General features: G+C 41.4%; 1 protein-coding gene across 1 annotated transcript in view; it reads right to left on the bottom strand.

Annotated features, from left to right (window-relative positions):
• Positions 1 to 901: 901 nt before the first annotated feature.
• Positions 902 to 21,426, bottom strand: part of LOC148847210 (uncharacterized) — a 43,153-nt gene continuing 22,628 nt past the window's right edge. Inside the window, exons 7-9 of the mRNA XM_088948729.1 lie at positions 3,164 to 3,354; positions 2,956 to 3,025; positions 902 to 1,307 (exon numbers count right to left, since the gene is read on the bottom strand). Of these exons, the coding sequence (XP_088804855.1) occupies positions 1,194 to 1,307; positions 2,956 to 3,025; positions 3,164 to 3,354 (375 nt within the window). The 3' untranslated portion in view covers positions 902 to 1,193. The remainder of the gene's footprint in view (positions 1,308 to 2,955; positions 3,026 to 3,163; positions 3,355 to 21,426) is intronic.

Here is a 21,426-nt window from a genome sequence, read left to right as displayed (position 1 = left end):
TCGGGAAGAAACTGATATCCTTTCTGGCAACAACCTTGTGACTTGTGAGTAAACCTTTATATGTGGGGTTTGATTTTGCAAAAATATTTGTCAGCTGGAATTTCATGCTTCAATATGCATGCACTTGCACTTGATGATTTTCCAGATGAGCAATTAGAGATTTTAGAGTATGAACTATAAGACTGGGAACCAAAGACATGGGGCATGGTCACTCCCAAAAGTTAACTTTTGATCATTGGATTTGGCGTTACACACTCCACTGATGGAGCATGGCCAAACTGGGCGTCACTAAAACTGGTACGCCGGAACAACCCTATCAAGCCCCACTAAAATGGCTGTGTAGGCCTTGCCAAACCCAACCAACAGGAACCTTAAATACAACCCTTTCTTGCTACAGCCTTGTTTGGGAGGGTATCTGTGTTGATGGAGCCGTTTGGGAGAAGTTATCTGACATAATTTCATCAGAAAGTTGATTTTGCGGCTTCTGTAAGCCTATTTGGTAAAAATGAGTGGCAGAAATGGATGAATGGAAAATTAAACAGTTCTCTAAACATTTTGAACCGCCTATCGGGCATATCAATATTTTGAACCTTGCTTGCTAGGTGAAGTCTGAAGAAGCAAAATTAAACAGTTCTCCAAACATTTGAAATATGAAATGAGATTGGATGTGTAGAGCTCAGGCGCTCAGACCTTTAAATAGCAGCAGCACATTGCAATACCTATTAAACCACTGGTTTTCTTCTTTTTATTTTATTTTTTTTAACTAGCTCCATCTTTTTACTTGCCTCAGAAGTTATAATTTTATGAAAACCTAAAACGGTCTCATCTCGTCTAAAGCTCGAGTGAGCCTACAGTGAAATGGATGATCATGTAGTATTCGAGTTGGAAAGGGCAAGAAGAATGCAAGAAAATAACTAATTATATAGTGTATTTGATCCCCATATTTCTAACATTTTACAGTTCCAATTTTTGGCCTTTGGCATTACACTTATCCTTTTTCAAATAATTCATATCTAAAATGATCAGAAATGATATTTTACAGGACTACACGTTTCAGACGATATTTTACAAAGAGAGAAATTGACAAAATCATTGGATTTCTTTCTGTGGTACTTCATTGCTTGTATAGATAACACGCTTGAACTCCACGTGAAGCAAAACAATATGCAGTTAGAGAATGTTAATAACCTTGTTTAGTTTCCCAGAATATGCTCGAGTCCTACCCCGGCCTGAAATGCTGTAGCCCGGCTTCCTAATGTCACATTATTAATCAGCTGTTGCAGCCACCTCTTGGTAGTTGTGTCTTCCTGTAAAACAAAAACATTTCGAAATACAACAAAAGAAAACATCATGATAGAGAAATCAAACAATGCATATAACCCAGAAAGGAACACTTACTTTATTCAGATATATATTAATAGCAGTTTTAATAAGGTCCTTTATGCTAGACGGTGTTGAATAAAAATACAACAACGCATAACCCAGAAAGGTCCTTTATACTGTGGAACTAGAACATGGATTTCAGGTTGGACAGATGGATGGTGAAATCCACACCATCTCCTAACTTTGTTCAGATCTTATATTATTTATTGGATATGGTTCAAATACATTTTGTCATACAGATGTGTCATGATACAAACCCACTAAATATGGATATGGAGGGGATGGATCTCCCAGATATATGATCAGCTCCATTTCATGCCCCAATTCTGGAACCATCCACCTAGAACAGACACTGGCATACACTACTGGTGTCAGAATTGATAAAGGATAAAACCACCTAGAAATGGAACATATGAAGTTACTTACCACCTTAAATCCTTAATAGTGTAGCATTTATGAAGGGAACTCTATAAGATAAAATGTCCATAAGATAGCCAGTTCAGAACATACTAAAGCAGATAAGAAGGGGTTCGAATGGCTTCTAAATGCATCTCTATCACCTTGGAGTGGAATTCTGGTTTATGTTCATGAATAACCAAGCCAATAGTAACTGCCTAGTTCAGTTCACTGTGCCACAAATATGGGATCTTGGGCTGGCTAAATCAAACAAGCTTAGACTAGGCTCTCAGCACATTGTCTAAATCAAATTGGGAAAATCCACAATGCCCTTTCTTGATAAGCAACATTAAACAGGAACTTTATTAATAGGAAAAACAGAATATGCTGTTAACTATAACAGCAGACAACAGAAAATCAGCATTGCTGAACCATCCCCATAACACTGAAAAACCTTCACAAATTAACCCAAGGCCCTAGTGATCCCCAACATAAATGTTTTCTTGGAAGTTGGAACCCAGTCCTTGCTAATGAGTCTTCTGAGCTGTTTGCAGCTCTGGGAGTCCACCCAAGAAAAAAGAGTTTAGTTTTAGCTCCTGTAAATAAGAATCTGAAAATCCAAGGGACTTCAAACCTATGCATTATCTAATTAATGACAGCTTGACAGTCACCTTCAACCTGTAAACCAGTCCAGCTACAAGGAGCCAATTTTAACTCTTGCACTAGAGATAATAGCTCAGGTTTATTGGAAGTATCCACATCAACAGGTCCTGAAAAGCTGAGAAGAATATTTCCCCTATTATCCCTAATGACTCCAATAACAGATGTTCCCAGATTACCCAAACAGAACCCATAAAAAGCTCAGTCTCTCCCCCCAAAACTCAGGTTCTGTCCAAAACCCTTTTCCTGTTTTGTCTGAAAGAAAATCTTGCCACTTTCTACCATCCCCTCAACGAGTCATCCATGGACATGCAAGAGTGTATTCATGCACATTATATTTAATTCATGAACTAAATAAAAAGGATATAAAGTACAAGAAACATATACACCATGATTTCCGTTTTTTCTTGAATAAAGACGTTCTCTGGACATGTGGAATAATGCCAAGAATAACATAGCAAGGCAACAAACAAAGTTGTGAGAGAGAGCCAAAAGTATTTCTAAAGTAACACTTACACGAAGGCAACTATTGAAGGTTGTATCTCTTAATATTTCAGGAAGGCAAGTTTTTAATGCTTCACAAGCTCTGTATCATGAAAGACAAAGATCAAGACAATATGGTTAGATGCTGGATGTAAAGATAAAAGAACAAGAAAAGGAAAAAAAAAAAAAGAATGTCACTAATACAATAGAGTTTGGACCACAAATTATTTCGTTAAACAACCTTGAATTATCTGTCAACCTAAGATAACACCGAACAATATGCTTCAGTAGCCGGGATGAAGGTTGTTCAGCAAGTGAGTTAACCATGCTTCCCAAAACACGAGCCACTGCAAAAAACCGCTCTGCCGTAGCACAGATATAATGTAGGCCCACATCATCCAATAGAATTTTTTGAACAATAAATGTAGCAACCTGTATAGGAATATAAATAAAGATTCATGTCCATGAAGAAGCATGCATAACTTCAAACAATTACATTTCCTAAAACTATTGGAATATGATAGGTTATTAATTAACAATGGGCGAAAAAAAACTAAATAGAAATTATTTGTCTTAAAAACATTTTGGATCTACTCCACCCCTTTCCTCTCTGATTGCACCTATGTGCATGCAATTTCAAACAACAAAAAATGAAATGTAATGATATAATGATGCAGATTGCAAGGATCCAATGGGAACAAATAATTTCACAGTTATTTATCCAAAAAATTTATATAATGATGCAGATGTGGAAGCAAGGAAAGAATCTATGGAGAAATAAACCAGTTTTTATTGTGACGAGAACAAAGAATAACAAAGAGTAGCAAAGAAATCAAAAGAGAAGACCGAAGTACCAAACACAGATTTACGTGGTTCAGGGTTTGGCATATTGAGCCTACATCCATGGAGGATCCCCGTGAAATTCAGCTATTTTCAATCAATCATTACAACCCTAGCAGAAAGCTAGTATTTATAGTGTTGAGCTAGGAGTTTACAATTCCTGAAATTCATATGTAATTTACTAAACACCCTTGTATGGACAAATTTCATACATTTTTGCCCTCTAAGCCCCCCAACTAGTCGATTTAATCAGTTCGTTCTCATGTAATTTTGTTAAACAAACTGAAACCGTCAACTTCATTTTTTGTGCAAACTGAAACTAACTGGCATTAAAACCGAAACTCTCAGTTTCACCTAATTGTTAGTCGATTTAATCGGTTTTAATTAAACCGACAGGAATTTTAAAGCACAGACACATATGTTAGGAAGACTAATAAATCCATTGGGATCCTCTACAAACATATATCCTTAGAAATTTAAAAAAGATGGCTTGAAGACAGGACACTACTGACAAAAGAGTCGTTTCCATTTTTAGTTTTTTACTTAGCAAATACTGTCCACTTTCGGATTTTGGACAGTAAGGTATTAAATTGGGACCACACATCCTCCATTGTGTGCCCAAGTACAATATTGGGCCCCACGAAGTTTGTGGATCAGATTTTCACCTGCTTGAATGAAACCCTGTCATCTCATATGCATGACTCTTTTCACTTTTTTTTAGATTTTTTTTTTGAGAGAGAAAGGTAGCTGATTTCATTAATAAAAGAGAAAGGTACACAAGAAGGTGTACAATTAAAAAGAAAAGAAAAACAAAAACAGGGATCAGACCCTTAGGAATTATACAGGAGGAATCTTATCAGAGTACAATTTTTCTAACAGAGCACCTAATTTTGCTAGCCCGTCTGCAAGAGCATTAAATTCCCTTGGAATCCAAATCAGGTTTGCATTAGAAGCAGTCAGTAAATCCCTTCCTCCGTCAGAAAATGACCGAGTCTCCACGGTCCGGTCTCTTGCTTTCCTAACCATTTTATGGTGTTTGCTGAATCGCCTTCTACGGAGAGGTTCTGAATACCTAATATATTGATTACTCTGATCCCTGTAAGTGCAGCCATCACTTCTGCCTTGGTAGAGTCTGCTATGCCTATTGGCCCACTGTACACCCAGCAGATATTCCCATTTTCATCCCTTAGAACTCCTATGCCAGCAGCACCAGGGTTGCCTGAAGCACTTCCATCAAAACTTAGAGTCCAAAGACCTTGCCTTATGAGAATAGGACTCCTGTTGGTGGGTGGGGAGGGAGGGGAAGAGAACAGGAAATTACCAGCATTCCTGTTAAGATCATTTACAGAGAATCCTTTGAACTTATCTGTGCTGGAGGCCCACAGATTACAGAGGTGGTTAATGTGAGATAACAGATCACTCTTTGACTTAACCTTGTTCTCAAACAGCCAGTTGTTTCTTTCTTCCCACAGTCCCCAAAGTACAGCATGCAACACTATTTACCAGTACGCCTTTCCTCTCTTACTCAGTCCTTTTCCTTGCCATTGATGAATCAAGTCCTGTAGGTAATTTGGAGCCACCCAGCTGTACCCAACTAGTTGTAAGAAAAGATTCCAAATAAACCTGGTTTTTGGAATTATTGCTGTGTTCTCAGGTCCAGTTGGAGTAGGGGACTTGGCTTTTGCAGAGTTCCAAGCTGTCCTGCAAGGAGTAAAGCTTGCTAGAGATTTAAATTATGAGAGATTGTTAATTGAAGGTGACTGTGGTTGAGGGAACCTGAAACTGTAATTTGGAAATACAAAGAATACATGAAAAGATTTAAGTGGCTGGTCAGAGATATGACAATTTCAGTCCAATGGGAAAGGAGGCCAGCTAACGGGTTGGCTGATTTCTTTGCAAAACAGGGGGTGCATAAGTCTGAATTATTCTGGGCTCAGTTGTAATCTGATTATATGGCTGGGGCTGCATCTCACGCCTCTGCTGGCTGTACTTTGTAGTCTTGTGGTATGTTCTAATAAAGCTTATATCATTTATCAAAAAATAAAATAAAAAAAAAACCCTGTTTTCCTGGCAGTGAATGAAGAGATGATCAGTTGACTCCCCTTCTCGAAGGCAGAGTATGCAGGCATGAGGGGAGATATAAAGTCTGCGAAGATTTTTCTTTTTTTAGGCTTTTTACATTTTAGTTTTTGGCTTTTTGTGGGAGACAGCCCGACACTGACAGAGACTGGAGAATAGAGAGGTGGGTTAGGGGCTGACAACCTGATTCAACTAACAAAACAAAAAACATGGAGGTCGGGGCTTTTGATACATACACAGGTAGGTTCATATTGGTTTTATTTCAGGTTACAAAGACATAACCCACAACCAAACCAAGTCTTCAGGTTCTAACATCATAGTTGTCAAGGCGATTCCTAGGTGTCAAGGCGCCTTTTGAAGCTCGCCTCGCCTAATCGCCTAGCAGTTTTCTACTTCCTACTGTAAAATACTTTTTTTATTCATTCTTTTTTGAGATTATAATTATAAAATAGGCATTATTAAACTAAAATAATCATTTTGTGTGTTTATATACTAATTTCTTTTTATTGTTTTCTTATTTATTAGGGTTTAATCAACACAAACATTGCTAAATGCTGTATTGAAACCTCAAAGACTTAAAAACCTGAACCAATAAGAGTAAGGAAGAACTGAAAATTTTATCTAATCCTACTACTACGACTACTACTACTACTACTATCTAATCAAATTTTATTTTCCTTATTCCTTTTCTTCCCATGAATAAGGCCATACTATACTTTTTTTTTTCTTTTTTATCAATAACAGCACTTTTATTAAAAGAGATGAGTAAGATACAAACAGAAAGGAGGGGTAAAATGTCTTAACCCTCCCTTTCAAACCCGAAAAAACATATTACAGAATACCCCAAAACAAGTTAGATCTTCCCACCCCCTGTTTAGCCATGGAGTTGGTACTCCTCTTAGCCCATTGAAACCTTATGGTCATGCTCTGAGTTAGTTGCTTGATTTTCTTTCTTTCATTTGAGAACTTCCACATGCTGGACTCTTCCATTGGCAACCATCTAACAGCCAGTTGGGAGTCACCTTCCACCAGCAACTTGCTAATATTAAACTGCTTAGACCTTTTGACTCCTTCTATAACTGCTAGAATTTCAGCTCTCAGAGAATCCCCCCAGCCTATAGGTCCTGAGAACATAGCAATAATTTTCCCTTCTTCGTTCCTGAAAATACCACCTATGCCTGAAGGGCCTGGATTTCCTTCACTACTACCATCAAAGTTCAATTTGATGAAACCCAAGTCTGGTGGAGTCCAAACAGGTCTGATATCACTAGACATAGGAGCTGACCGAGCCACTTCTTCCCAGTTTCTAAATGTCTCCTACTGAATAGGCTTCAAAAAGCTTCAAAGACTTGACCCAATGAGCCACCCTGACATATAAAAGTTCTATGAGGGCTTCCCTGCTTTTCTCTTTTTCATGAAATAATCTTTGATTTCTTTCTTCCCATACCGTCCAGCAAACAGCAGCTCTAGCGCATCTCCACAAAATTTTACCTCTCTTCTTTAGACCCCTCACTGGAGTGGAGCTAACAAGCTTTGCACACTTGAAGGGGAGGGCCACTTGCAACCAAATAAAGAAAAGAACCAACACCAAATATCTGAAACAAAAGGGCAAGAGACAAGCAAGTGATAGCAGCTTTCACCATTCTTCTTACATAAGATGCACCAGTGTTACACTTTTCTAGGATTGCTTCCCAGCAAAAAGCACCTACCCTAGGAGGGATGGGGCTACCCCAAACTTCCCGAACTGGAAAAAGAGGACCAGGTCCGAACTAGACTGTGTCAATGCTTTGAAGAAGGAGCAGGAGAAGATATCCGAGGGAACAAAAGACCACACCCTGGAGTCCACAATGGAAGGTTCAAGGACTACCTCATCCAAGATTTTAAGCAGATTCGAAATGGGTTCCAACTCAGAATCTCTGAGAGCCCTTCTGAGACCCAAGTTCCAACTAGTAGCGGAATTAGACAAGTTAGAAAATGTTGCTACTGGTTCTTTTTTAAACCTAGACAGAGCAAACAAAGAGGGAAACTGCTCTTTCAAGGGAAAATCCCCCACCGAAGTGTGTTCCCAAAAAAGTACAGACAAACCAGAACCAAGATCGTACCTGATAAATGGAAGAAAAGACTGCAAGACAGCATGAATCGACTTCCAAGGGGAGGCTCTTGAAGCCCTAGATGATAGTCCTGGATCCCAGCCATCTACCTCTTGCCCATGAATACTTGGGATTATTTTAGCCCACAAATTTTCTTTTTCTTTGGACCATCTCCATAACCATTTCCCTAAAAGAGCTTCATTCTTCTTCCGCAGATTTCCCAGCCCTAGTCCCCCTTCACTTTTAGGTCTTGTAACTAGATCCCACCTAACTCTATGGTCCTTTCTCTCCTCCCCAGGTTCCCATAAAAAGTCCCTCATTAATTTTTCCAACTCCCTACAAACTCCTTCTGGGATTCTGAACATCGACAAGAAATATACTGGAAGGTTTGCCAAAGTTGACTTAATCAGTGTTATCCTGCCCCCCAGAGACAAGTAGTTCTTCTTCCAAGTAGCTAGCCTTTTAGTGAACCTATCAATCACCGGATTCCAAAAGCTCCTTTTTCTGAGATTGTCTCCCAAAGGAAGCCCTAAGTACTTCAATGGCCAATGAGCTATCTCACATCCTAACACTCGAGCCCTTTCCTCCACCTCTCCCTCACTCATATTAATCGCCATCTTCATATTGCACACCCAGCTAATCTCCTCTCCATCACAAAACAAAATTGTGTCATCTGCAAATTGTAGGTGAATGACCGGAACCCTATCCCTCCCCACTCTCCAACCACTTATTAGATTTCTGGAGTCTACCCTCTCAATAAGCCTCCCTAGCGCTTCAGCAATTAGGGTAAAGAGAAAAGGGGAGAGAGGGTCCCCTTGCCTAATACCCCGCATAGCTGGAAAGTGATCCACCACCTTGCCATTTACTAACACAGAATAATGGCAAGTCCTAATGCACCCTTTAATCCACTTGCACCATCTCTGCCCAAAACCACAAGACTCTAGCACTTCCAACAACAGAGACCAATCAACCAGATCATATGCCTTCTCCAAGTCCAACTTACACATTGGCCCTTTCTCACCTCTACTTCTGTAGTCTTCCACACTCTCATTTGCAATTAAGATTTGGTCCACAATTTGTCTATTTGTCACGAAGGCACCTTGGTTATGGGAGATGCTCAAGGGGAGCACCTCTCTAATTCTTCTGGATAACAACTTAGCAATGATCTTGTAGAGGTTGTTAACCAAACTGATGGGTCTGAACTCTTTAGGATGAGAAGCCCCAACCTTCTTCGGTATTAAAGCAATAAAAGTAGAATTCAGGCCTGGGTTTATCACACCTCTTTCAAAGAATTCCGAGAACACTACTTGAATGTCAGCCTTAAATATCTCCCAACAATCTTGATAAAAGGCCATCGTGAAGCCATCAGGGCCCGGGGCTTTGGATCTGTCCATAGAGAAAATGGCTTCTCTAATTTCTTCCAAGTCAAACTCTCTTTCCAGCCACAACATCAACTCATTAGGGAGCTTAGGCCAATCCAACCCTTCAATCCTTAATCTCTTCTGCAGAGGCTTTCTAAAGATGGATTTAAAGTGTTCCACAAAAGCCCCGACAATCTGTTGCTATTGTGTTAAAACTATCCCATCAACAACCAGCTTAGATATGGTGTTCTTCTTTCTTCTGCCATTGGCTATTGCATGGAAAAATATTCCTATCTCCTTCCTTCACCCATTTGTGTCTAGATTTTTGTCTCCAACTTACTTCTTCTTTGAAGATTATGTCCTCCAGGCTCTTCTTCAACTCCCACCTCATTTCTTTATCTCGGTCCCCAAAACATCCTCTTTCTTCCTTAGCATCTAACTCCTCTATTTTACTTATCAACTGCTGCTGCTTCTCTTCTAGCCTACCAAAGTGGAGAGAATTCCATTCCTTAATTTTGACCTTGAGCTCTTTCAGCTTCCAATGGAATTTCAACCCTTCCCAATTGACTTTTGGGTTACTTTCATTCCACCAAGTTTTCACTGTCTTTGAAGTCCGGGTGAAGTAGCCACATATTTTCAAACCTGAAGGGAGAGGGCCCACTACCACCAATATCAGACTTACCAATCATTATTGGCCAATGATCAGAAGTAACTCTAGGTAGAGCCCTTGACACCAAATCTCCCCAATGCTCCTCCCAGTCTGTGGTGAACAAGAATCTATCTAATTTGGAGCAGATAGGTTCAGCTTGGAGAGTAGACCAAGTGAAGCTATTATGAGAAAGGTCCAATTCATTTAACTCAAAAGCATTAATGAACTCATTGAACTTCCTCATATTGGTAGTGCTCCTTTGTCTCACCTTATTGCTCTCTTCAATGAACCTTATCACATTGAAATCCCCTCCCACACACCACGACCCCTCCCACAGACCTCTAATATCTCCCAGTTCCTCCCAAAGCTCCTTCCTTTCTTTGTAATCATTGGGACCATAAACATTGGTAAGGACCCACTCAAATCCATCTAACACCTGCTTAAATTTGACAAAAATTGAGAACCTTCCCACTAATTATTCCACTCCCTCCACTACTTCATCCTTCCACAAAGTAATTAACCCTCTAGATGAGCCCCAGGAGGGGCTCATAACCCACCTTAGTCCATTCACTCTCCACACTTCTAGCCCACCTTTTGTCAAAAGTCGTAAGTTTAGATTCCTGAATTAAAACAATGTCTGGATTTTCTTTCTTTAAAACTTCCTTTATTAAGGCTCTTTCTCTTACACCCCCCAATCCTCTCACATTCCAGCTTATAATTTTCATTCCTTCCACAGCTCTGCCTAGCCCCACTCCCTTTCCTTCTAGTAGCCTCCTTTTCTTCCCCTCCCTTTCCTCACTCTAGCCTCTGTGCTCACGTCCACTTCCATTTCTTAGCTTCGCCTAGCCTTCTCTTCCTCCTATTCCCACCACCTTTTTCAGCCTGTAAATACCCTTTTAGCTTGTTTAGGTTTCTCACCTTACAACCTAACTTTTCTACAAATTCAGCTAATGACTCCACTTCTTCCTCTCCCTTCTCTTCCTTTTCCCCCCCTACCTCACTCCTCCTATTCCCCTCCTTCTCCTCCTCCATCTTACCACTGTCCTCCTTAGTTTCCCCTTTGGTTAATTCATTTGGATCTGCTCTCCCCACCCTCCCCACCTTTTCACCCCCCTCTTGTAACTCCCCAACCTCCTCAGTATCAGCCTCTGGACCTTGGGTATTCAGCAAAGGGGCACGGCTGGGATCTGAAAGACAAACATCACAGGCAGAGCAAACATTAGTATCTAAAATCGAAATCACGACCATACCTGGGACTGAAGGAGAAGGAGAAAAGGCATCCAACTGGGTAAGTCCATTCACTCTTTGTGTCGAGCTTATCTAGTCGACACCTAGGCTAACTCCACCTTTGTTCGTACTTCCAAGGCTCAGTTGTTCATCCATGTCTGTGCCGTCTCTGCTCGAATTATGATGAGCAGCCAAAGTCCTCTTGTAGGTCCCTTGTCTTAAGTTACTCTCCTGGTTTGGTTCTCCCTTACTTGGTGTTAGATTTTCCCCCTCATCTTCTAAGGCATGCTCGACAACGTTCAGCCCTCCACACCTAGTGGAGGATCAATGCAAGAATGGATCCTCTACGACGTGCTCTGAGAAAAGGATATCAGTATTCAGGGCATCTTCCAACTCTCCTTGACGATCTTCCCACTGAAGTTCAGCTTCAACATCTGAGTCTGACATCTCCTCTGAACTGTCACAACTTACCCATCCGTCGTCCTCGTCTTCACAGTCTTCCTTACTCCCCCTAGAGTACCTCGGGTTTGGCCTTTCTCGTTCTGATCCATCCTAGTCGCCTTCTCTATGTTTTGTCACCGGTAACCAGCCTAGCTTCCTCTTCGATAAGCCCTAGTTGCCTGAAGAAAAAATTCAGTTGCCAGAGGTCGAGCCACGTGAAGAAGAAGATAGACCCATATTCTTGTCCATCAACGACTAAGTAGAGATTCTACTCACGTGACCACTTAAGTGGTCACATGAATCCAAAAGTTGATTGTGGCCCTTAAGCTCGGTGAGAACCACCCAACCCGGAAATGGACAAGTTGGTTCAGAGAGTGTGGTGTGTAGCTCAGACTTAGTCTTGGGCCGAACCCCCCTCCCTAGTCTGACCTGGTTACCCCTTTGACCAAGTCCGCATAGGACAAAACAGCGGTACAGTGTTTTGGTTTTCAAAAAAATTTGAAAAACTTTCCACAAATGCCTCTTTGCTTTTGGCCTTCGACTTTCCAGCTTCCTCATTCAGAGAAACCTTCACTCCAGCGGCTGCCACATGTCCAGACTTCCTTTGCTCAAACCTGCCAAATGTAACCCATCTTGCCACGTCATCATCACCCTCAAGCTTTGACCTCCCCAGCCACTGCAATGTTTCAACTTCCGAACTCACCCAGACTTTATACCAATAGCCTTCTACACATATTTGTACTACCCTTGGAACTTCCTCAGGCTTCATTCCAGCAACTCTCAAGTGTGCTGCCCTCAAATTTGTGGTCTTATACGACAGAAGAACACCGCCCATTGCCTGCACTAGATTCTCCAAGGTTGATTTTTTCCAAAGATGAAAGGGTAAACCCAGCAGCTTCAGTTTAAAGCTTCCATCTACAGCAGCAACCTCATTTGAAAGAGGACACCAGTTTTCAATTCTTACAGGACCTTCACTTTCCAACATAGTGAAATCCATCAACAACTCACCCACATCAAGGACTGCTTTCCTATCGTTGAAAGGAATAAGGATGACCGTCTGGTTCAATCCAAGCTTCATTGTCACCTCTTCTAGCAGCCCCTTGCAGTCCTTCACCTCCTCCCTCGCAGATAAGATGTATTTCTTTTCCCAATTTCCTTTCTCCCCATCCTATGCAACTCTTGGTTCTGGGATAGTAAATGCCACTGTTGCCTTTCCTTGGGTTCCCACTGTGTCTTTTAAGCCCAGCCTCTCTAGTCTCTTTCTTCTTTCTTACTCTGTCCGCCAACTACTCTCTCTGTTTGTACCTTCACTGCCTTTGATTTCTTACTGACTAATCTCCTGTGTAGAGCATTAGCCACCGCTGTCCATCCCTGCTGCCGAACACCTTCAGGGATAACTAATATCTACCTCTTCCTTTTGTCGAACTTCTCTTCCAAGGTATCAAACCAACCACTAGAGTTCCTCCTTCTCTCAGCTGTGTATTGTCTCCTTGCTTGGCTTAGCGTACCTTTCCACCTTTCACTCCAACTCACCTGGCCAGCGGCACCATCTAGGAAACTCTGAAACCACGGAACGACATCTCCCACTAACAGAACTGTTCCTTTCTTTCCTTCTCTGATCTTAATCGTAAGCTCCTTTTGGTAAAAAGTATCCTCCAGCAACAGTTCCTTTCGTTCTATTCTCAACACTTCTCTCCACTTACCGGCTGGTGAGAAACCTTCATGTCCTTCGAACGCCATTCTCTCAAATAAGAACTATTAGGCCTAAGAAGATCTGATACCTACGTTCCCATACTATACTTTTCTTATGAAAATCATGATGAATAATTATTAAAGAAATATGGTTATGGTACCTAGGGAACTACCCTAGGACCTATGTTTTTAACATAAAAAATCCATTGCCTAGGCAACTAGGCGACAAGGCGCGCCCCCCCGTCACCTAGCCTCGCCTTGGTGCCTTGAAAACTATATTTTAGAACTGACCGTTTCAGGTCAAGTTGGTTCAGTTTGGTAGGTTTTTAACATTCTATGAACAGCCCTACCCCCAACACCTTTCTGATGCTCTTTTTTTTTTTTTTTGTTTTTTTTTCTGTGTGGGTGTGTGTGGTGGGGGGGCGGGAGCCCCCCTACAACAACCCCCTTTTCCAGTGTTGTATCCTCATCTTTCTCACTACAAGACATTTTTTTATCAGTTTTCCTATTTCTAGACAAATTTCAAAATTTTGGGGGTGGTATGATATATTAATATTGAGATTTTCACTTTATTTTCTAGTTGCAGGTGTCTTAAGAATAGGCTTTTTTAAGTTTTCTAAACATTTACTACTATTTCAAAAGTCATATTTATGGTAACTTTTCAAAATTACAATTTATAGTAATCACCATAGTTATTTTTTATAGCAAACTCGTAATTTATTATTTTTAGTACTGTATGGGGTCTTCACATTAAGCTGGCTTTAGTAGGATTAGTTGGGTTTTTTTTTTGATAATTGAAATAATTTTATTAATCAGCAATAGACAATAGTACAAAGTTCCCAAGGAAAGGCACGAGTTGCAACCTCTCCGGGCTAGTTAAGTACAGATTTCCAAATTAATAACAACTTACAAAGAAGCACAAAAAAGATCTTCCCTAGAAACCCCCTGTTTGGCTAAAGCATCAGCCAAAGAATTAGCAGACCTACTAACCTATTTTACCTCAACTCTCATATTGTTGGTTAACCGCTTTACTTTTTTGATGAGATTTTTGTAGCCCCAAATGGTGGTATCCAAGTTTAGGAGCCACCTTGTTACCACCTCAGAGTCCCCTTCAACTAGGAGATGCTCCCCCCCAAGCTGGTTGGCGATCTGAATTCCTTGTACTGCAGCAAGGATTTCTGCCCTTGTAGAATCCCCCACTCCCACTGGTCCTAAGAATAGGGAAATTATGTTGCTGTCCTTATTTCTCAGGATACCCCCTATACCTGAAGGCCCGGGGTTGCCTTGGCTGCTTCCATCAAAGTTCAGCTTGATAACACCTTCCAAAGGCAGAACCCATTCTGACAGAATTCTATCATTCTTTGTTGAAGTGTTAGTTATTACTAGCCAATTCCTCCACAAGTCATCAAAGGAGAAGTCATCAAAGATATCCACAGTTTTCAGCCAATGGATCGCTCTTGTTATGATACAATCCTTCATTTCATCTAGCCCTATTTCCTTCTCTAAGAAAATTCTTGCATTCCTTTCCTCCCAAAGAGTCCACAGAGTGGCTGCCCTAACACATTTCCACATGACCTTACCTCTTCTAGTGTGCCAAACAAAGACAGATGGGTTGAATAACAAGCTTAAATCAGAAGGCATAGACCACCTACCTCCAAATAAACAAAGGCTCCACCCCCATATAGCTGTAGCAAAGGAACAGGAGGTCAGCAAATGGAAATAGTCCTCATTCTCGGCCTTACACAAGGAACACCAATTTGGGGAAAGACAAAGAGAGGATCTCTTTTTCTGTAAGTTTCCCAAAGTATTGATTTTCCCATAGAAGACTTCCCAACAGAATACAACAATTTTTGGGGGAATAGGTCGTGCCCAGACTTCTTTGATAGGGAATCCTTGGGAAATGGGGTTAGAACTGAGGGATTTTAGAAAAGAAGAGCAAGTAAAAGTACCTTTTGGAAGAGGAGTCCAAACCCTTTGATCAGAAGAAGTGGGGTCCAAGCAAACGGATTCTAGTAAATGAATTAGCTCAATAATACAACTCGACTCACCATCCCTTAACCCTCTACGAAACCCAAAGTCCCAGTTTAAAGATAAGGGGTTTAACGGGCTCGGGAGAAAAGTTGCAATTGGCTCATGTTTGTGAAGGGAAAGGGAATAGAGCGAGGGGAAACAATCTTTGAGGGGTTGAGTACCCACCCAAATATCCTCCCAGAACAGAATAGCATTACCAGAACAAGCATCATACCTGATGAATCTGAGGAAGCGGGGGAGAATACCATGTATAGCCTTCCAAGGTGTAGTAAGGGTAGCTCGGCGAGATCCCGGAATCCCAACCATTTCCTACTCAACCATGAATGCTTGTCACCACCTCATGCCATAATTTCTCTCTCTCGGGGCCATCTCCATAGCCACTTCCCTAGAAGGGCTACATTCTTCAGCACTATGTTCTCTATCCCTAAACCCCCTTCTTCCTTTGGTTTGTTAACTATCTCCCATCTGATCAAGTGATCCTTTTTCACCTCTCCCGGTTCCCATAGAAAGTCCCTCATTCTCTTCTCCAGTTTCTTAGCCTCCCTTAGAGGAAACCTGAACACTGAAAGGAAGTAGGTTGGAAGGTTGGCAAGTGTAGCCTTAATTAAAGTCAGCCTACCCCCTATTGAAATGTAATTCTTTTTCCAAGCTGCCAAGCACTTATCAAATTTCTCCACAATAGGGGCCCAGAAACTACTTTCTTTAAGGTTGGCTCCTAAGGGTAGCCCTAAGTATGTCAAAGGCAAAGAAGAAATATTGCAACCTAAGTATTCTGCAATGGATTCAATCTCCCTATTCTCCAAGTTTACTCCAGCCACACAACTTTTATCAAAATTTACCTTCAAGTTGGAGACCCTCTCAAAAGTACTTATTAAAACCTTAAGGTTCTCCACTTTGCTCAACTCATTCCCTTCACAAAAAATAACAATATCATCAACAAACTGAAGGTGAGTTACTGGAATGCCTCTGCTCCCTATTCTCCATTCCTTTATTTGGCCCTCCTCATCTGCTTTGGAGATCATCCTACTAAAGACATCAGCAACAAGTGTAAAGAGGAAAGGGGACAGTGGATCCCCTTGTCTTAAGCCTCTATTTGCTGGAAAAAAGTCCTTAACCACCCCATTCACCAACACTGAATAACGACAAGAGTTTAAGCATCCTCTTATCCAATTACACCATTTATCCCCAAATCCACGTCTTCTTGACATCTCCAGCAGGAAACTCCAATCCACTAAGTCATAGGCTTTCTCCAAGTCCAGTTTGCAAACAAATCCTTTCCTGCCCAATCTCCTTATCTCCTCCACACTCTCGTTTGCAATAAGGATCTGATCTTTAATTTGTCTATCATGTATAAAGGCTCCTTGTGTTTGGCTAACAAGAGAGGGGAGAACTACTTTGATCCTCCTAGAGAGCACTTTTGCTAGAATCTTATAGATGCTTGTCACCAGGCTAATTGGCTGAAAATCTTTGGGGTGTCTGACATCATTCTTTTTGGGAATTAAGGCTATAAAGGTGGCATTGATTCCAGGACTCACAAAATGTTTATCCTCAAATTCTCTAAATACTCCAATTAAGTCTTCTTTGACTATGTCCCAACAGTCCTGATAAAATGCCATTGTAAATCCGTCAGGACCCGGTGCCTTAGCCCTATCCATAGAAAAAACAGCTTGTTTAATTTCTTCTTCCCCAATCATTCTTTCCAGCCATCCCTTATCTGCTTGGTTCAAAGTTGGCCATTTCTCCTCCCCTACTATTAATCGATTCTCTAAGGGTCTTTGAAAGATGGATTTGAAGTGATCCACAATCCTACTGGCAATCTCCTCTTGAGAGGTTATCTCCACACCATCAACCTCAAGCTTTAGTATCAAATTTTTCCTCCTTCTCCCATTAGCCAAAGCATGAAAGAATTTGGTATTCCCATCCCCTTCCTTGATCCACTTATGTCTGGACTTTTGTCTCCAAGAGATCCCCTCCCTCAACAAAGTCTCCTCTAACTCCTTTTTCAGTTTCCTCCTCATTTCTCTGTCTTGCTCATCCATCATCCCTTGGGATTCTTTTGCATCTAACTCCTCAATCTGAACCAATAATCTAGCTTTTACCTCCTCCACTCTTCCAAATTGATCCTTATTCCATTCTTTTATTTTGCCTCTCAACCTTTTTAATTTTTTGTGGAATCTAACCCCATCCCATTTCACTTCTCTCATCTCTTCACTCCACCATTCCTTGACCTCAGGCAAGAAGTCCGGGTGTGTCAGCCACATACTTTCAAACCTGAATGGTCTAAGTCCATTACCAAGAGGTTCTTGTCCTACTTCTATAGGGTAGTGATCAGAGGTTATCTTAGGTAGGGCCTTAGCCACCAAACCTCTCCAGTGGCTCTCCAACCCTCATTAAATAGGAATCTATCAAGCTTTGAGCAGGTTGGGTTTTCTTGGAAGTTGGACCAAGTGTAGGTAGCCTGTAGTAAAGGAAGCTCCCATAACTCACAGGAATTTATGAAGTCATTGAACTTCCTCGTACTAGGTAGTCTGCCTACGATTATTTGACTCATTTATGAATCTTATTGCATTAAAATCCCCCCCAAACACCAAGGACCTTCCCACAAACCTTGAATTCCATGAAGCTCCTCCCATAACTCATTTCTCTCTCTGTGATTATTTGAACCATACACATTTGTTAGCACCCAAATAAATCCATCTTCCACCATTCTGAATTTTAGGGATACAGTGAAGTTTCCTATTAGCTCCTCTACTAGTTCTACGAAGTCCTCCCTCCACAAAGTTACTATTCCCCCCGAGGCTCCCCACAACGGAGCTAAGCACCATCTTACCCCTCTTATTTTCCAGATCTCCCTGACCCACCTTCTATCCAATTCAGCTAATTTTGTCTCCTGCAACATCACAGCATCAGGTCTTTCTCTCCTAAGTAGCTCCTTAATCGATCTCCTTTTTCTAGCACTACCCAAACCCCTTACATTCCAGCTTATTATCTTCATTACCTTCCAAAAATTTAGCCCTCCAATATAGTGTTCCTTCATTTAGAACCCTTCTTTCTTTCCCCTCTAGCACTGAACTCGATATCCCCTTCAACGTCCATTATTAGTCTCTCTACTTCAAACTTTTTCTTTTTCCTACCCTTATTTCCCACTAACTTCCTATTCTGCCCTGTATTTCCTAATTCTTGCCCCAATCTATTGGTTCTTGCCTCTGATTTAGGGTTTTTTGGAGCCACATCTATCATTTCCTCCTTCTGTTTATATTCCTCCATCGGGGCACAAATCTGCTCCCAAATCCATTCTAACTCCTCTTGTTTCCTTTCTAACAACCCAACTCCCTTCTCTGATCAGACTTCATCATTATCAATCACCACTTCCCTGCTACTAGTTGGTTGGTCTGGTTGGGATTCCAGGACATCTGTTACAGGCAGAGAACCCAAGTTAGTATCTAAAACCAAATGGACAAGCTTACCTGGAATTAGCATAGATGGTTGCATGTGGACCGGCTACTGGGTATCAATTCTTGGAGTCAGGACTAGGCCCTTCCCCTTTTTCCGGACTTAGCCATGGAAGCGGACTAGGTACAACCAATACTTCCTCACCCTCTACAGTCATAGAAACTTCACTTCTCTTTCCCCTCTGTGTGAATCCTTAGGTAAGGCTTCAGGTCTGATTCCTATCTCTCTGGCCTGATGTCTTGACTAGGCTGCACATATGGAATGGACTCGTTTATTGGCCGGGATGCACTCTGCCTTACCTCTTTAAGTGTTCCCAACTGCACCTGTCTTTTGTATAGCATACCCAGTTTGGGAAAGACTTCTTTGCGTTTTGATATTATCAGAATCTTGCGAATCCGTCTCCTCCTCTAGGAATAACATTTCAGTGTTTAGGCTACCCTCTTCCAGTATATCTCTTGATTTTTGGAGGTCGATACTTCCCAAGTTAATGGTTTCTTCCAAATCTGAATCGGAATCAAAAAGTTCTTCATCGTCTGTCAATCTTTCCGAATCAGAGTCGAAAACCTCACTGCTCTTCACACTCCTAGGGTTACGGCGTTCCTGTTCCTTATGCGGCATCTTCTTCGAGGGTCTCCACTGTAACGAGTAGGAGACCTTCGCTGAATTGTTCGAACGAGGGAAAGGGCTTGAGGAAGACAGTGGTATACGGATTTTACTGTCTACCTGAGGAGCCAACCTTGTCACGTGCTCCTTTAAGTTGTCACGCGCTCCCCTCACTCTTGGGTCTTTTAAGCATAATTACAATTTAGAGATGGGCCTGCTGGTTGGACCCCCCGTGCATATTCCTGAGGCTACCAATACCTCTGCCCGACCCGATGAATCACCACCCTCCTCCCGTATTGCACTCGGACCATTCCTCTCCACTGGAGTAAATTGCTTAGGTCCACAAGCAACTGCCTGAGCAAAAGAAACTTTGGTTTTCCCACCGTTGCCTTGTGTAACGTGTCTAACACTTCTAATGGTTTCCTGATCTGAGTCTTTTGGCCTGCCTAAAGGCTATGCTTCCATTATTGTGAAAACTCCTTGTTTCTTTTTTACAGCCACTTTCAGACTGCCACGTAGCTGCAACTCCACCACTTCGTCTTCCTCCTGCCTTGCTTCTCTCCACAGGGTAGCTTCAATGGAGGACAGTAACCACACTGGGAAGAACAAACCCTCCACAGCTACATTCACCTTCCTCGGTATATCTTCTGGTTTTACACCACCTAGTAGAATGGCTGCACTTCGCAGGTCTCCCCAAAAAACACCATCAAGGCGAGCTCCACACAACAAAGCAATTGAGTTTGCTGTTTTTTGATTCCAGAGATGGAATGGAAACCCAAGCACTCGAACAATTACATTATCTTCCACTGAGAACACTTTTGAATTTGATGAAAACGACCATTTAAAAACCGAGAAGGTTCCCAGATCATCTTGGATACTTAGGGCTCTAACATTTACCTGGTTTTCAAGAGGGTCCAACACTGCCTTAGCAGGATCAAATGGGGTCACAATAAAGGTGCTTCTTAGCTCCATCTTGCTCTTCAACATTTCTGCAACTTTCCACCAGTCTGTCACCACCCCTCCAGCTTCAACCACTAGCATTCTATCCCATTTTCCTTTTGTCCCCTCTGCTACCAATGAAGGGTCCCTCCTACTATTTGCCATGGCAACAAACTTTTTGTTTGTATCCTCTTTTTTACACAAAAACTGGCTTCTGGTTTCTGGTCGTTGTCCCCTTTCATCAACTTTCATATTCTCTTTATTCTCCATTCTCCTTCTATTTAGAAAATTTGTTAGTGTCCCAGCAATCCTTTTCCACCCTTGATCATTCTTCCCTTGAGGAAGACAAATCATTTGTTTCCTTCCTTTAGAGAAATATTCAGTTAAAGAAATAAATGCACCTTTTGCATTCCTCTTGTTCTCCAGCACATACCTCCTACCCGATCCTGAGAAACTTTCTTTCCGATATTTCTGCTTCCCTTTAGCAGCTGCATCAGAGACAAACTCTTTCACCCACTCAATCATTTCTGAGCCTTCCACAAGGATTGTGGCTCTCTTCTGTTCTCTTACTTTCAAACCCATTCTTCCTTTGATCTGTATCTCTTCGAAGAGAAACTCTTTGGCCTCTATCCTCAGAGCTGACCTCCATTTTACTTTCTCCATGAAACCTCCCTCCACTTTCTCCACGAAGCCTCCCATCCACTTTAGCAATCCCCTTGCCAAATACTCTGTTCCTTTGTTAGACAATTTTTAACATAGATAGCACAAAATGAAAGAAAATGCTCCTCACTAAAACATACGGATTAGTTAGGTGTTATTGGAGTTCTTTGGAAGTTAAAGAGTCCTTATTTAAGTGTCCCTATAGGTTACCTATGGATTTATCTTAGCTTTAAAGCAATTAAAATTTAGATTTCCTAGTCCAAATTGGAGTCTATAAACAGACATCCGATCTTAAAGAGTCTACAATGTGTTGTTGTAGTTGCAATTTAGAAGAGTTCATTTGATGAAATAATGTTTGGTTTAGTGAATTCTGGGTCCAAATTGGAGCCTACTAAGGGACATCCAAGTACACAAGAGTCTAGAAAGAGCCATTGCAGTT

This window comes from Nelumbo lutea, chromosome 6, assembly GCF_056320005.1.
Source record: "Nelumbo lutea isolate HS-2025 chromosome 6, American lotus-T2T, whole genome shotgun sequence".
NCBI lineage: Eukaryota > Viridiplantae > Streptophyta > Magnoliopsida > Proteales > Nelumbonaceae > Nelumbo > Nelumbo lutea.
Note: the sequence above shows the minus strand (reverse complement) of the source record. Positions and strands in the feature narration are given on the sequence as shown.